At 32.1% G+C, this 16,768-nt stretch overlaps 2 protein-coding genes across 3 annotated transcripts; both read left to right on the top strand.

Annotated features, from left to right (window-relative positions):
* On the top strand, nt 1-7,468 carry LOC111705674 (MFS-type transporter SLC18B1). Of its 2 annotated transcripts, XM_023478302.1 has the most exons (11): nt 1-106; nt 733-783; nt 1,311-1,356; nt 1,739-1,788; nt 4,082-4,155; nt 4,220-4,329; nt 4,501-4,541; nt 4,591-4,775; nt 5,461-5,534; nt 5,744-5,796; nt 7,174-7,468. In XM_023478302.1, exons 3-11 carry the CDS (start codon nt 1,353-1,355, stop codon nt 7,336-7,338), a joined length of 756 nt encoding a protein of 251 aa, XP_023334070.1. In that variant the 5' UTR covers nt 1-106; nt 733-783; nt 1,311-1,352; the 3' UTR covers nt 7,339-7,468. The 2 variants fall into 2 exon arrangements, with proteins under 2 accessions (XP_023334070.1, XP_023334069.1); XM_023478301.1 differs by lacking the exon at nt 733-783.
* Nucleotides 7,469-9,077: 1,609 nt separating this feature from the next.
* Nucleotides 9,078-15,497, top strand: LOC111705682 (uncharacterized). Its single transcript, XM_023478311.1, has 5 exons — nt 9,078-9,365; nt 10,687-10,778; nt 11,679-11,813; nt 13,097-13,138; nt 15,388-15,497. Exons 2-5 carry the CDS (start codon nt 10,710-10,712, stop codon nt 15,469-15,471), a joined length of 330 nt encoding a protein of 109 aa, XP_023334079.1. The 5' UTR covers nt 9,078-9,365; nt 10,687-10,709; the 3' UTR covers nt 15,472-15,497.
* The last annotated feature ends 1,271 nt before the right edge of the window (nt 15,498-16,768 follow it).

The following is a 16,768-nucleotide window of genomic DNA, read 5'->3' on the forward strand; positions in this document are numbered from 1 at the left end:
TAGAAATATGGAATTTATGAAACTTACAAATTTCTGTGTTGTGTGTTTCGTAATGTTCCTTTCCGGTCTATCTTATACTTTGATAACACCCATATTCCCTTTAGAGGTATTTTATCAAGGTACTAATGCAAGGAAAGTTATTTTAGAGGTGTACGCATTTTTTGTACTGCAGTGTACTTTTTTTTCGGCGGAGAAGTAAACACAAGACGGATGTCACAGCCAGACAGAATCCATTTTCACAAAAATAATCTATGAAATATTCTGTTCATAGGAAACTATTATGTGAATTTTCAAAATTATCAAAATTAAATGCTTTTCTCCTACTTGGAAATTAGACGAACACTGATGCATCTATTCTTGTTTACAAATCCGCCCAGAGAGAACTGGTTTCAACATGTACGTAGAGTATTCGTGACTGCAATTAACTTTCCTTGCATTAGTGCCTAATATTTTATAATCTTATTAACTACAGGGTGTTCAATGAATTTATAAATGGATTCTATTATTTTTCTTTATCTGAGTCCAAATTTAATGAATTTGAGCCGGGTCTCAAATCCGCCAAAAACCGGTTTCAATTGAGCGCAGGCTTTAATCTTGAAACATTGAATACAATTTTAAGTGGAACCAACCATATTTGAGCCGCGTCTCAAATTTAAGCCGGAGCTCAAATTCTTTAAATTCGGCCTCAGGTTCTTTAAAAATTACCACCATCTTCTTGCATGCATAATTCAGGTTCCTTCCATCTTGGCTGGCCTCTTACAGGGACTTTAAGCATTATTTCAAGTAACCTTTTAAGTAACCAATTCACAAAGGTACCCTTAAAGCATTTGTCAGACATATCCTTATTAATCTACTAAAAGGCTTTTTAATTGTTAAACACTGTAAACACTGAACACTGTACATTGGAATTCGTAAGCGGTTTTCGATAAGTTTACACAAAGAGATCTCTATACTCTATGAACACGGTTTAAAGGGTATCGTTGTAAATCGGACATTGTCCTCTTTTCTTGGAGGGTCACTTTAATTACGCTTACAGTCCCTTTAAAAGATCATTGGCTAGGGACAAACTTCCTGTTTAAAATGCCCTGGTAAAGAATAAAATGTATGGGAAAACTAAATTTGAGTATTTTCTGCATAAACATTTCGCGGATTAATTTATTACAAAACATTCATATAACAGTTGCTGACATACAAATACCAATTGCATCAGCTGTACATTTTACTATTTCTTTATTGTTAACAAATACTAATTTTTCCCAAGCTCATCTTGTAAGAAAAGTTTAAAACATGAGAGTCATCCATATTTTAAGGCTTTAGCGAGAGAGGTCACAGTCTCTCAATCTGGGATTGTTATGGGTAATTATTTTACAACTATCAAGATACAGGTTTTCAGTTTGAAGGGGTGGGGGAGATTTCCCAGCCACAACAGATTCTCGTCCTAGCCACATTCTCCTCATTTTCTCGTCCGAACCACCTCATATATATATCATAATATTGGAATTACGAGGATTTAGAGGTGGCTTGAACGAGAAAATGAGGAGCATGTGGCTCGGACTAGACATTTTTGTGGCTGGCCTTCCTCCCCTCGCTATACCTAACATATTTTTTTTCTGCAGTATTAAAATTTTAAAACATTATTTCAATTGTAAACAACTCTTTTACCTCTACATTTCTACATTATCTTGGATAAAATAAATAAAAATGGATCCAGGGTCTCGTTTCTTTATTCTTATTTCAGGATCTGCATTTGTTACGTCATTTTTCTCCATTCCCTGGTCCAGTTTTTTGGTATATACTCTTTAAAATTAGGGTTTCAATCGATCAGTTTTGCACGAAAATTACGCAATAATTGTGCAAATAGGTTTTACGTTTCGAGTAAAACTTACATGAAATTTCAAATAATTGCACAAAAGACATTGAGATAAAATTCCGACCGTTAAATTAAAAATTTTCGTATATTTGCTATTTTATATAAGTAAGTAATTAAGTAAGTAATAACGAAAACATATAAAATTAAGTGTTTAAGGAGAAAATATTTGAAAACCTCAAAAAATAGAGGTTGTGGGAATATTTCCCCCAATTCTAAAAAGATATAAAAATAGAAATAGGAAAAGGAAAGAAAAGGAAAGGAAAAGTAAAGCTACATATTATTGTTTACATTATATTTAATATAAACTAGTGGGTGGATTGTTAGTATTTTTCGACGATGAACTAACAACTTTTATATAAAATCTTTTTTGACGGAGTTTGAATTAGAGATTCAAATATGACTGAAAATATGTGAATACCATATTCATTAGATCTAGATAAATACGAAAGCTGTTTAAATATTAACCCTATTCCTGCTGGGGGGGGTTTTTTACATAACTCAAAAAGTATTGGTCTGAGGCTGTTGAAATTTTCTGAATTTTCCTACATACCCAAAGCCCTCCCTTTAGGCCTAAAACCGGGCTTTAATACTAACTGCCTGAGTCCTCAGGCACACTGCCTTAATGACTGTTTTTCCTGTAGCAAACTAAATCTTTGTTTTGACCCACTTCCACTTGTCAGATTTTGATAAAATTTTAGCTTTTTGGAAAGCCTTTGACATAAGGAAACGAATTGCACAAGTTTTGCGAACAAAAAAGGGCAAATTTTTTGCAAACAAGCTGTCAAAGGAAATTTGCACATTTTAGTTTTCTTGATTATCAGGTTATTTAAAATTTTGCAAAATTTTTTGCATATTTGAAATGGCATTGTCAACGGCTTTTCAATTTTTTTTTTGCAAACTGGATTTTTCGATAAAAAATTCAATTTTTGCAAATTTGCAGATTCTAAAAACAGAGCACAAGAGCTTTCCAATGATGTATCATTTGTCATATTTGGACATCAAACATGGGATTTAGAGGGGGGGGGGTCAAATTGACCCCCCTCCCAGCATATCCTGGTTTTCAAGTACCCTAGCAGAGATAGGGGTTAAGTCGACTTTGAGGTTTTGCAGCGTCTCACCAACTCAGTTATACTTTTTAAAGCCCTTTCAGGAGAAATTTGCAAAATCTACGGTTTTGGGTTGCAAAGAGAAAGGGATTAGAAAACTTGAGTTTGTCGCCAAAACTCAGTTTCTTCCAAAATACCCTTTGGCCAGTGCAAACTATACATTAAATAGGAAATTATATTAAATACTAGTAGTGAATGGTGATGGCTGAGGGAGTGACAGCAATTAGTAAAATTGTCAAAATTGGGAAATTCTCTGGTTTATTATTCAATTATAGGAAATTACTCAAATGCATAGTTATTTGGGAAATCTGAGAATTCCCCAAATTCCTATTTTCTTGAAAAGTATAATTGCTGTGGGGACATTTGCAGGGATTGTTAATATTAATAAAATAGAGTTTTTAGTATCAACTATACTAGTATCAACCATACTAGTATCAACTATACTAGTATCAACTATACTAGTATCAACTATACTAGTATCAACTATACTAGTATCAACTATACGAAATATTCAGTTTTTTTTAATTATCCATGTTAATTTTATGATGAAGCTCGCCTAAAGCTTTCTAATTCCAGAAGACGTTGAAAGACGAGTTTTAAAATCAATTTATATGTACAGGGTGTCCCAAGAAACATGACAGTTGGTGAATAGTTTAGAATGTCTTCTTCCATAATTTGTTACGTTGTTTGATGCTAAAGAAAATGATAAAAATATTATAAATATGGCCGGAGTCATATTATGGCAATATTGATTTCAAAGTAAAATATTTTTTGAAAAGTTTTAAAGAGTTTTAACGAAATGAACTGCAAAAGCCTTTGATATCTAATACAGTATATGAAAGTCGACATTTAAAACTATTTACCAACTGTCATGTTTTGTGTGTCAGGCTAGGTAGCTTAAAAAGTCCAATTGTGCAATGTAAACTCATTCCACCAAATCATTGATTTAATAAGTGTAGTAAAACTATATTTGCTTCGTAACAACATCAAATACACTTAAATATTGCTCTAATGTCGTCTTCCTATTCTATTGTTTTCTGGTTATTACTGTAGCCACAGAGGAAAAGAATGAGTTGAAGTGTAATATTTTGTATAATGAATTAAGGTTTCTCAGTTTGGAGTTAGAATTGTATTTATTTTTGCAACATTTGTCGCTGGGTTTGCAAATACACTATTTGGGTAAGTTCATCATTTCTTCAAATCTTATTTTTTTTTTAAATAAAAAGAATTGTTTTTTTTTTAGGTTTATATCATACACAGAAAATGCTACATTATATTTCTGGGTATCATTATTTCTAAGAATGTTCTGTGCAGTTGGAGAATCGTTAGTAGCCTCTACAGCCTTCACTTTTGGTACTATTTGTTAACCACACAACTCGGGACAAACTTAAATCTAACAAGACTTGAACCTTCTCGATAAAGAGAAAATTTCTGTCCAAAAACTTTGTAACATTGCGAACCAAAATAACAGTGTTATATATAGTTATTAGAGTAACCCTGGTGATTTGAATATTATACTTTAAGGTTCAGAGCAGTTTACAAAAGATCGCCAAGGAATAGCAATGGTAATATTTAAAAAAAATGTAAAATTTTTGTTAATATTCTTTAACATAGTCAATGGTGGAGACAAGCTTTGGTATTGGTTTGGTGGTTGGACCTTCTCTGGGAGGTCTTTTTCATAATTACTGGGGGTTTTCCACTCCATTCTGGACTCTAGGTGTTCTAACACTAGTTTTAGCTGGATTTTCAGCAAGCATCTTAAAACCCTCAAAACTACCCCCTTGCAAACAAACAGACAGGCTAGTTCATTTTATTTTATATCATTTCATTTATCAAATTAACTTTTTTAGACCAAACGGTAATTTCTTTAAAACAAGTCTTCCTTTATCTGCAGCAATTTCTCTTTTTCAACCACCATACAACAACAAAAAAATGTTCGCGGATTTGTTCACTTTTTCCCAATATAAAAAATCGAAACTTTTTATGGCCAATTTTTTAAAAATCATTAACATCCATAAACCTTCCCCGGGGTTATGTGAGGTCCCACAACAAATTGGTTCAGCCGTTTTTACGAAGCAAAGTTTAATACAGAGATAACTAAAAAACTCTGAAATAAGAAGCCGACTCTTAGAATCAAGTTATATCTTTAAACAGTCCAATTAGCATGAGTCATATCAATTGTGCAGTGTAAACAGACCCGTTTCACTAAATTAGTGATTTGAAAAAACGTAACAACATCAAATACGTAATTAAGTAAAGCTAAAATGTCGTCTTCCTATTCTATTGTTTTCTGGTTATCATTGGAGAACTCTTGATGTAGATTTTAATTGATGACTGAGTTGAGTATTTTTGTTTAGTTTGTTTGTAATCGGGTAATTTAAATAGCTTTGCTTCCACCTGACTACTTTAATTTAATTTGTCACATAAAGAGCATAGACTAGACAATAGACATATGTTTAAAAGAACAGCTTTGTTTTATCTTAGGAATAGAACTAAATGGACAGACGTGTTATATTGTCCAAATATGTTGTTAATTGTGGTGGTATTTCTGATAACAGGCATAGATTGATAACAATACAGATAGAACACTAGATGTTGTCTTTTCAAATTTTGATGTTTTTGTTCACAATAATCCTGAAGCATAGGAGTTACGCGCATGCCCTCTCTCTGTCTTGTCATTCTACGTTGCCGTGAACGAAAAACCATTAAATCTGGAAAAGACGACATCTAGTGTTCTATCTGTATTGTTATTAATCTATGATAACAGGAAACTCTGCCGGCTTTTATTCTGCTTCATTGGAACCATACCTGGCAGAAAAAGTTAGTTATTTATTTTCCTTTGAAATATATTGTACCAGCTTGGGAACCCAGCTGTGTCTAGAAACCAAGTTTGAGGCAAATCGGTCCTGAGGTTTACAACTTATAACCAGAAATTCTAACAAATCCCTGTCAATAGGAGAAGGTCAAATTTTATACAACAAGTGTGACTTTGTGACATCGTAACTTTTTTAGTTTATATATTTAATGAACAAGTATGTAAAATGAAAATGTATATGGGACATTTAAATTTTTATATTTCTTTTCTTTTTGGGGTTATAGACAGATCGGCATTTTCGGAAATGATGTACAATAACAACAGCTGATATCATCGTTTTTGAAAGCAATAAATTGTACTTCAAAACAAAATTGGTTCTTATCTGATGCCCAATTGTACCCAAGTGAATAAGAAATGACCAAGGGTGTTTTAAAACAGAGATGAGAATTTAAAAGCTTAAACATGAGTAAAACCCGGTCTTTGCGTCTGCTTAGACCCAAATAAATCTCAAGTCAAGACCCGGGTTTTGGATGGCCTTGAGTTTAGTAAGAACCAACCATCTTGGGTTTTTTTCTCTTTAAGGCTCAAGTTTTCAGCAGCTGATGATTATAAATTTTGTAAAATCTTTTATATTTGTATATTAAAAATCTCAGGAATTATTTGTGGTGCCAAATTTTATTAAATATATAAAATAAACATACTAAGAAAATAATGTTCGAGTTTTCGAAAGGAATTGAGTCTTTGTCACAAACTCAAATTTTCGAATGCCAAAATCTTAGCAACTTGATGGTGTAAACCTTTGATATTTTAAACTTAGATTGTTTTGTCTAAAAACATTCATAGTTTGAAATATCTAAGGTTTACGACTTTTGGCTGCAAAGATATATGGATTAGAAAATCAGAAATTGTGGCAAAGACTCACTTCCTTTACATCTCCTTTTGTCACAGCTGATCTGACGGCATTCTGTCTGCTACAGAGAGAAAGCTTGCAAAACAGTCTCTCATTGGTCGAATCAGAACCAATCCTGACTTGGGTTCTATCTAAGCCCAAATTTGGGTTTTACTTGGATTTAAGCTTTTAAAATCTCATCTCAGAAAAACACAAATTTCAAGGCAAAACTTCTGAAAACTTTTTTTCTTTATCCTCCGAGACATGTACAAATAAAGCAAATATCATTTAAAGTAGTTTCTAAGGGACTAAACAGAATGATAATTCTCTTATTAAATACGTTTTACAAAGGGGGGCACAGTGAGCTTTCAGGGTTTAGGAAAAGGGAGGGAGACAAAGACGACATTCAAAGGCAGGATTAATACAAATTAGTAAATATGTGTTTGCGTTAATGAAGTCATAAAAGTTAGCGTAAATGAAAGATTATTTTCAGTTTGACCTGACACCTGGTGGTGTTGGTCTGGTGTTAATGGGCTTTTCTATCACGTACACCATTACAAATCCCATTGTAGGAGTTCTATTGGACTCCGGCTTTGCTCCACTCAGAATAGTTCTGATGGGTAAGTGTGTTTTAATAACTAATATGTCATTAGTTTGACATATTTAACATTTTTTTTCAGGATCTAGAAAAATCTTTAGGGTTCTGGACACAGAGATTAGAATAGAAGGGAAATAAGACTATCTCTCGGTATCAATTTGTTCAGTCCCTTTAAGTCTAAAAAGTGTACAATTCATGGAAATGTTCACAAATCATACGCGTTACATCTCAATAATACAGTATGACCCATGGACATATCCGTCACAATTTCTTCATTTTAAAAAGTGTATGCTCAAATGAACTCGGGAATGTAAAGTAAAGCTTATGCTGAAATTTTTGAATGCATGAAGGTTGTCTGAGTAATTATTTAGAGAAAATTAAATAATTTTCAAGACATTTTTTCTATAAAAAAGATGTTTAAGGGCACAAAAGGTTTATATACCTGCAGTATGGAAACAGTACAACAATATGGCAGTTTTTACACTTTTTTCAACTTAATTCCGCTCTATACTTATCTATTCTCTTTGGTTCTGAAACATCTTAAAGGGAGTGTAATGTGAGCTTAAGTTTAAGTGACCCCTCCCTTTGAAAAGATGTCAATGCCTTATTCACAACGGTCCGGTACCCTTGTACCTTTATCTGATCAATAATGTGGAAGATATTATTGTTTATCTAGGGTTAAAAGTAGTTAATTCAGATAAATCATATTTGTCTTTTGCTTATGCTTTTGCAGAGAAACCACAATCAAAAATATTCACAAAAAGGATAAAAAGGATAAAAAGATAAAAAGAATAAAAGGATAAAAGGATAAAAAGGATAAAAAGAATAAAAAGGATAAAAAGGATAAAAAGGATAAAAAGAATAAAAAGGATAAAAAGGATAAAAAGGATAAAAAGAATAAAAAGGATAAAAAGGATAAAAAGAATAAAAATAACTGTTATTGCTTTTTTCACTGGAACCTTAACCTCATCAAAAATGCACAGTAATCTATTGGTTACAACTTTTCACGCATAAATCGATGAAAATTTTGCCAATTACTTAGCTAAAATTAAAACTAGAAATAAGTGCTTTACAGTTCTAAAATATGCATGTCTAGCTGTACAAAAGAGTATGAGTAAGTAAGTGTGACAAAATCAAAGGCCAACCCAATCAGGGAAATATATACAAATTTTATAGCAGTCTCTAGGTCCATGTGGAATTCTTTTTTCTATATTGAATAGTGTTTGAATCTGATATTTTTCCATTATTTTTGAAGAAAAAAATGCGCAAGTGGAAACTACAAATGAAAATAAACAAACATGGATATCTCATTCTTTCTTGATCAGATGAATCGGACTCAAACGTTATACCTTTAAACAAGGGAAAATATCTATATTTGCAATGCAGCCAAAAATGCGTTTTCATCTTAGAAAAATGGCGTTGTAAGAGCAGAAAATGTCCGTAAATAAAACATGCAAATCTTGAAGATGAGTGCTAGCAACGTCATATTTTGTATAATGTCAATTTTTCTCCATATAGTTGATAAGTATCATGGAATCAAGAAATTATTTTAAACTCCATTCACAGACAGGGTGTCCCAAGAAACATAAAATAGCTTAGAATGTCTTCTTCCATTATTTGTTAAGTTGTTTGACACCAAAGACAATAATAAAAATATTATATCGGAGTCATATTATGGTAAAATTAACTTCAAAGTAAAATAAATTTGAGCAAATGATTTGTTAAACGAAATAAATTGCAAACAGCCTTAAATATCTGATACATTGTATGGAAGATATAGTAAAATTAACTTCAAAGTAAAATAAATTTGAGCAAAAGATTCTTTAACCGAAATAAAGTGCAATTAAACAGCCTTTAGTATCTAATACAGTGTACGGAAGACGACCTTCAAAACTATTTACCAACTGTCATATTTCGTGTCTAATGTTCTATATAATTCGGTTCGTATTACATCAAACCATGTCTAGATCTAAAAAATATTTTCTTGAATAATTTTTTTTTTGTTTTGAAAGGATTGGGCGGCCCACTGCCTGGGATATCTAGTTTTATTTCCGAACATCAAGTTGCAGCAGCATTGGCTTTACAAGGTAATCTTAAAACTGTAGAATAGGAATTTTTTGTATTTGACGTAATTATAAAGCAAATAATTTACCGGTAGTCATGTAAAATCAACTTATCAAGTGAAATGGGTCTGTGAACACTGCACAATTTATTTGTTTCTTTGAAATCCTGAAATCTAACAACCGTCTTCCCATTCCACAGTTGTATGGGTCGCAATGTATATTGCTATTTTCTCAGACCTCTGATGTCTAAGTAATAGGCATCAAACAGAGTTCCCAACAAACGAGAAGATTGAACGGAATCTTTTCAATTTTTTTCCCTATATTCATATGGTTTCCTGCAGCTGTGATCTTTTTTCTTCTTTATTTATTTTTTCTTGTTTCTCCTTAAAAATCTAGTTCAAAGTCACAAAACCGAATTGAACCTTCATCTATGCTTTGCTTGTAAAGTCATCAACATTTAACAATCTATAAACCTGCTGAAAACTTGCAAGGATTATTATTTTATTCTTATTATTGTTCATGGGTTCAGTGTCAGCAGCTAAGATATGGAATTTAGAAACATATAATGAGCTAAATTTCCTAGCAACAAACCAGAAATATCAGACAGAATTCAAAGATTAGTGGTATTCTGAACCAATGAATAGATAAGAAAAATGAACGGACTCTTTCTAATACCAATTATTTTGAAAATATCAAAAATAAATGTTGGGATGTTGCGTCCCATTGGGTCTTTTGTGGGGTCATGGGATCCCCCTCCTCCCCCTCCCCCCCAGGGGAGGGTCAGGGAACCCAAGAATCCCAAAGTGGGAAAAATCGGAATACACTATTACTTTTAAAATAATACTGTACAAGTTTGTAATGATCTTTTGTAAAAACCTTCAAAAAAATTGTTAGAAAATATATACTTTGCTTGTCTGTCTGTTTGTTTTTCTGGGTGTCAGTTCATTTGCATCCAATAAACGACAACACGGCTGAACTGATCGGGCCCAAATTTTTTGTTGGAAGGTTTTTGGATGCTCAAAATTACAAAAATGTGTGTACAAAAGTTTTAATTTCGTTAAATTTTGAAATGCCTAAAAAAATAATGAGCCACACTTAAAAGAAGAAATAGAAGATGGGCACGAAGCGCCCAAAAAGCTTAGTTTATTTAAAGAGTTCAAGGTCGTCATTCAAGTCTCATCCTTTGTGCAGGCAACCTTAAAGATAAAGTATCTAAGTTAAATAATTAAACTATTAATTTATCATTAATTTGTTTTTGATTTTTGAAAAAAAAACTTTTTTAGCCCATATTATTTCCCGGGCACCCAGAATTATTTTATAGATTATTAACAGAAAATTGTCATAGGGATAGGAGCGGCTTGTATTTGTATGGGATCATTAGCTTATATGCTTGAATGCGCTACAAATTCTAAACTCTCAAATACCGAGCATACAAAGGTAAGTATGCAGTTATCCTTAGAAAATGTGGAATAGCAAGACGGCTTTTTAGATGTTGCTACATTACAAACAGTTTTGACAGTTGGTTTACAGTCAACTTTTCAAGGGAAATGAGCTTGTACTGTGCTCTTCACATTCACAATTGCTGTTTTTCATGTTTATTGGACTCTGTAAAATCATAACGAAAAGTATAAAAGTCGTCTTCCTATTCCACACTTTTTAGGATACCAATGTTAGGATTTATTAATATTTATTTATAGATGCAGGTATTTACTTAGAAATTGTTGAATTTTTATTGTCTAATCATTTTATTTTCAACATTACACTTTGACCATGAAATTTACCAAAATTATTACTGTTGTTTTTTTAATTTTTAATTTTGGGAATTGTGGCGGAGCTAAAGACGACCTTTGTCAGGCTCTAACCTAGCTTTGTCCACGTGATACTGTTTCGAGTCACTGGTTGTATTGAGTTATATTTCTCTGAATAAACAGTCTCGCCTTAGAATCAAATTAGGCTTTAATTTTAGTGCCGGTTGTGGCGCTTTTTTATATGTTTTTTTTTGTGGTATCTCACTTCACCCCATGCAAGGGGACGTCCAAGGAAAAATTGCTGTTACTGTCGTCTTCGTATATATCATTGCAATGAAGACGACTTTCTATTTCAATTTTGATTTCTTACAAAAGTCTTTTAAACAGCAGAGACACAACCATGTAAACAAAGAAAAGTCGTCAATTAACATTTGGAAAAAGGTGTTATTAATAATAATTCGCCTTTATTGTATTGGTATAATTGTTGACCACTGTATAAAAATATGCGAATTGAGAAATTTAGTTTTAAAATGCACAAAACCAAATTTTTTAAAAATATTTTTCAATGAAAACATTTTTATTTTGTCAGACAATGGTGAGTAGTTTATGGTTGATGTGCTGGTATATGAGTGGATCTCTGTGTACCTCTGCAGGAAGCAAGGCATACGATCTTCTTGGATTTGGATGGAGCTGTTTCTTAGAAGCTGTCATACTCTTTATACCGGTAGGTCACACGGTGGACTCGGGTCAATTTGAATTCGAACTGGACTGACCGGACCCTTTTGTAGTTGTTCCGGCCTTATAGTGACGCGGGGAAAGTACTGCCCTGCCCTTATCCTGTGTTGTCCCGGTTTCAACTTTGATAGCGGTACCAAACTTTTTACGGTAACCGGCCTATCATAGGCCTATTTTACCTATCCCACTAGCTTAGTCCAGTGTCGTCGGTCTTGGCATAGACTTGTCAAACTTCAGATTAGTAAAATTAAAGAATGGTAACATTTTGATAAATAACAAGGTTGTGGGAAAATATTGTGTGCAGCTGCTATAAAAATGAGGCAATAAAATGTTGCAGATATTTAGTTTTTTATTTAAATCATTATATGGAGATCATTAAAACTGTTCCCGCATATTTATGGCTATTTATTTATTGAAAAATTGTCAAGACGACATTTATTAAATTCTTTGGATGAATGGCTTAATTAGGGTTTAACTGCATGTAAAATTGCTGGACAAAGACAACATTCCAAAAGATCAAAACATGTTAAAAAAACATTGAAGAATTTCTTTTATTTTCTGCAAATTTTCTGCAATTTTAAGCAGAAAAGAAAGAACAAAAGTCATCGTTTTTTGAAACACATCGGTTTCGTTTTTGTTTTCAACCGTAAATTTTTTCTTCTCAAAATTGGCTCTTTCAGTCAGTTAACCCTAACCCAAGTGCGCTATTTTTGTATAATATAGATTGGGGATGGGGGGGGGGGTTCCACCCACCCTTAATTTCCCAATTTTTTTGCCCTTTGAGTTAAGAAAGGTGATGGTGATTCATGTCCTTATAGTTCAATTTTTCAAGGCCTGAATATTAGAAATAATTAGACCTCTAACTTTATGGTTAGGATGCAAGGGAGAATTAAGAAAAATTTGTTCACAACTATGAAGTTGAAAAAGTGAAGAAGTTTGAGCATTTAGAAAAACCACAAGGGGGGAGTGGAAAACAAGCCCCCCACCCACCAATCGTGATAGGGTTGAAGATTTAAAAATCAACTGTTTTAGCCATTTGTTAACGAACTTTTCCGGAAACTTTTAAAACATAAGTTTCGTTAACGGAACTTTGCCCAGCCCTATGACTGAACCTATTCATTTTTTTTGTAAATTGAAAACTAAATTCAATTACTATAAGTTGTCATGTATTTCCTCCATGTTGCCCGCAATTGTATATATTTTTTACTTTTTTGAAAAATGTTCATCTAAAAATTACAGTTTGATAATTGTAACTGTAAAATTGGTCTCTAGGTGTGTTGGATGTTTGGTAACGTTATATCCTCAAAACTTCAGGAAGAAAAAATATATTAAATATTAAATGAACCAATCACTTATATCAAACTACGGAGTCACCCAGAGATTTTGTAACTTGTGTGTAGAGTATTGTAAATCTTGCACCGCTTGACCTCGATATCCAATGGGGGCACTTTTAAATTTAAAGATGAATGCTTGATTCCCGAATCTCTGCAGGGTCTGACCGTCACGGAATGTTCGAGAGAAATTAAATTAATCTCTATATCTTTTCTCTTTCCTTCATTGTTAATTTATTAGTTATTATATACTAATTATGCATAGATATACAGGGTGTCCCACGAAACATGACAGTTGGTGAATTAGTTTAAGATGTCTTCTTCCATAATTTGTTGAGTTGTTTTATACCTAAGAAAATAATAAATATATTTTTTGGAAGTCATGTTATAGAATAATTGATTTCAAAGTAAAATATATTTAAACTAAAGATTTTTCTAACGAAATAAATTGAAAAAAGCCTTTAATATCTAATACAGTATAGGGAAGACGACATTCAGAACACTTTATCAACTGTCATGTTTCGTGGGACACCCTGTACCAGAATACAGGTAGCTTGTATCGTCTTCATCACACTGGAGGTTACCGTTGAAATTGAAAATGGCAATTTAGCTACAGTGAATTCCTTAATAACGAATACATCGGAAGAATTTATCAAATGTCGTCTTGACAATTTTTCAATGAGTTTTATACTATATTACGTAAATTTCAGTATTTGCGAAAATAAATAATTAGCCATTAATATGCGGAAACAGTTTAAAAGAGTTCCATATAATCATTTAATTAAAAACAAAATATCTGCAACATTCCATTATCAGAAAGTGAAGAATACGACATTTGATGAATTCTTTCGATGTATTCTTTATTAAGGGTTTCACTGTATGGTACTAGCTACTGACATACAGTACATTATATATAAAGGTTTGCGGCAAGTATATTTGTACTCTGTACAAATTTTATTGGGGTTTCTTTACAAATTTGCAAACTATACTTGAAAGTTGAATTCAAATGATGAGTTCCTGATGTACAAGGGGTTGTACAATTTTCAGCTTTACAGTCTGCATTACCGATCTATATTCTTGTATATCTATGTAATTATGGTTCTCTAAAGATGTAAATTTGCTTTTGCTTTGCAACCTTGACTATGGTTAAATTGATCAAGAAATGAACTATAAGTTTTAGGTTGTCACCAAAGGCTCATAATGTGTGGGAATCCCTGTATAGTAAATTTGCTTTGTTTTGCATGACAGGTTCAAGAAACGCGTTATTTTTTAGTTTTGACATTATAAACAGTCGTATTGAAAGTTTAGCAAGAATTTTGTCATGTTGAAGACGACTATTAATTTCTTCAAAGAACACAAATATTGCGGCAATAATATGACACATGCGCTTTTTATCGAAATATTTTTTTTCACTGCACACTGTATACAGGCTGATCAGGCGCGTAGTGGAGGGGGGGGGGTGGTATCCCTGTGCCCCCCTAGACATGCACCTCCCTAGAGGCAGAGGCAAGCTCTAATTTATTAAACAGTAAACTTACATATATATTCAGATTTTTTACTTTTCTTATCAATCGACAATGTCACAATTTGTCCATTTTATGATTATTTCTCAAATTCTTTCTTGTACCTTAATATTATTTACAATATTTTTTCGCGGGGGTTTTCATTTAAAATGATTGATAATTATGGCCAGATGACTAATAGTCAGCATTCAGGTAGATTAATATAGAATTTAAACTTTATTTTTTCTTAATACCGGTTTTTTAGGGGGTGCACATCAACCGTTAGGGGGGTGCACACAAAAAAGTGCACCCCCCTAGGCTAAACCTCCACAACGCGCCTGGGCCTGATCATTTCTAGCTTTTTCTCAACAACTTCAAATTTGGAGATTTTCTGGATTTTGAATCAGTCAGCATTTATTTTTTTGTAGATAGGGTTCTATAGCAATTAGATTGTTTGATATAAGATCCAAACATTGTACAATTATTATAATTTTATCCTTTCACTTTGATCAAATAATCAATGTCAACGCTTGTTTATTTTCAACTTTTAACAATTATTTGAGTCAATTTCGCGGATTTCTGCAATGATTTTTTAAATCAATCATAGGTGATATTTAAGTCGTTCTGTGCTTTTAGAACCCCACAGCTTTGGCTGAGGGTAATGAATCTTGTTATGAGGAAAAAATCCATTTTTGTTTAAAAATGTTGAAAATATATTGATGATGAGCAGAGTGTGGTTAATCAGACAATAACAACAGAAAGTGAAGATGAAGATGATAAAGATTTGAAAACTAAACTAATTCTACCAATTTAATTTAACACAATTCAAAATTTAATAAATTTATTTAATTTACAATATTTATTTCGTTAATATTATTTCAATTAAGTTGTCACTTATTAGTCAAAACATTTAGAAAAGTTAAAACATTTGAACAGCCTCAGACCTATACTTTTTGAGTTATCACAAAAAAAACTACGGGGGGGGGGGGGCCATAATGAAAAGAGTTAAGATTCCAGATCAATTCTATTTAACCATTATATATTTTGATCCGAAGACATGATGTGTACTTCTCATAACCCTGGGACAACATGATATTTATTTTGTTAAAAAATTACCAATACATGTAGGCTTTGTGTTATCTATCATTTTTAGAAATGATAGATCCGATTTTTTAAATTTTTTCGAAACATCTCGATATGGGTATCTACATTTTTGTTATATAATTTAGAGAACTTTTTTGTTTCACTGGTGTATTTTCTTTACAAAAAAGCATTATGCTCTGAAGGAATTCAAAAGTTAGATAAAAAATTCTCATTCTTTATTTACTTTTTTAATACAAAAACTTCAAAGACGCGTATTGAAAAATTTTGTCCAAAAAATGCCAAATATCACATTTTTAAGATATTAGAATCAATAGTGTAAAAAACGTTTCTTGTTCAATATTTGAAAATAATTAACACAATTCAACTTTTTAATTCAGTTAAAAAAGATAAGTTACTTCTTCTATAATTTCAAAAACTGTATGCTTTATTACACGTGACCCTCCATTTGTATAGCGTCATGTCTGATTCATTATGGTACCCTCAAAAGTTTTGTTTGTTCAAGAATGAATAAAATATCTATGTCTTTAACTTTTTAATCTGATCATTTAATTGGTTCAAAAGTTCTTGTCACCAATTAAGAGATTTAAAAGTCCTGAGCTGGGAACTTTAGAATGGTGGATATCGGGATTAATGCTTAATCCTCTGTTTTTGCTAATCTCAAGACTAACATAATCTCGAGATTATGTTAGTCTTGAGATTAAATATTTAGATCAACAAATCGGATTCTAAGAATGCCAGATTGGTTCGTTCTCTTGACTGAAAGGGCCCTCAGTTCATTTCTCACCCTTTTATTTATTAATACGTTAGTTAAAATTGGTTTAAAAAGAATCTCAAACCTGTTATTAAATATTTTTCTTCACCGATTAATTTATAAAATGGCCGACAACAAATTCTTTGATTGTTAGAAATTTCAAATTTCTCTCATGGGATAGAATTTATTTTCAAGGCTATCATTCATGGTCAATACAATTTAAGAAGTATATTCCCAAAGAGAATAGAATATATAT

Source organism: Eurytemora carolleeae, unplaced genomic scaffold, assembly GCF_000591075.1.
Source record: "Eurytemora carolleeae unplaced genomic scaffold, Eaff_2.0 scaffold354, whole genome shotgun sequence".
Classification (NCBI taxonomy): Eukaryota; Metazoa; Arthropoda; class Copepoda; order Calanoida; family Temoridae; genus Eurytemora; species Eurytemora carolleeae.

What these genes read in the sequence shown, in the direction of transcription:
- LOC111705674 (XM_023478301.1), top strand. Translation starts at nt 8, where the DNA reads ATGGAATTTATGAAACTTACAAATTTCTGTGTTGTGTGTTTCGTAATG. An exon ending in TTCCCTGGTCCAGTTTTTTG is followed by an intron (nt 1,789 to 4,081) that starts GTATATACTCTT and finishes TAATGAATTAAG; the next exon opens with GTTTCTCAGTTTGGAGTTAG. An exon ending in GGTGGTATTTCTGATAACAG is followed by an intron (nt 5,535 to 5,743) that starts GCATAGATTGAT and finishes CTATGATAACAG; the next exon opens with GAAACTCTGCCGGCTTTTAT.
- LOC111705682 (XM_023478311.1), top strand. Translation starts at nt 10,710, where the DNA reads ATGGGATCATTAGCTTATATGCTTGAATGCGCTACAAATTCTAAACTC. An exon ending in CAAATACCGAGCATACAAAG is followed by an intron (nt 10,779 to 11,678) that starts GTAAGTATGCAG and finishes TTATTTTGTCAG; the next exon opens with ACAATGGTGAGTAGTTTATG. An exon ending in CTGTCATACTCTTTATACCG is followed by an intron (nt 11,814 to 13,096) that starts GTAGGTCACACG and finishes ATTGGTCTCTAG; the next exon opens with GTGTGTTGGATGTTTGGTAA.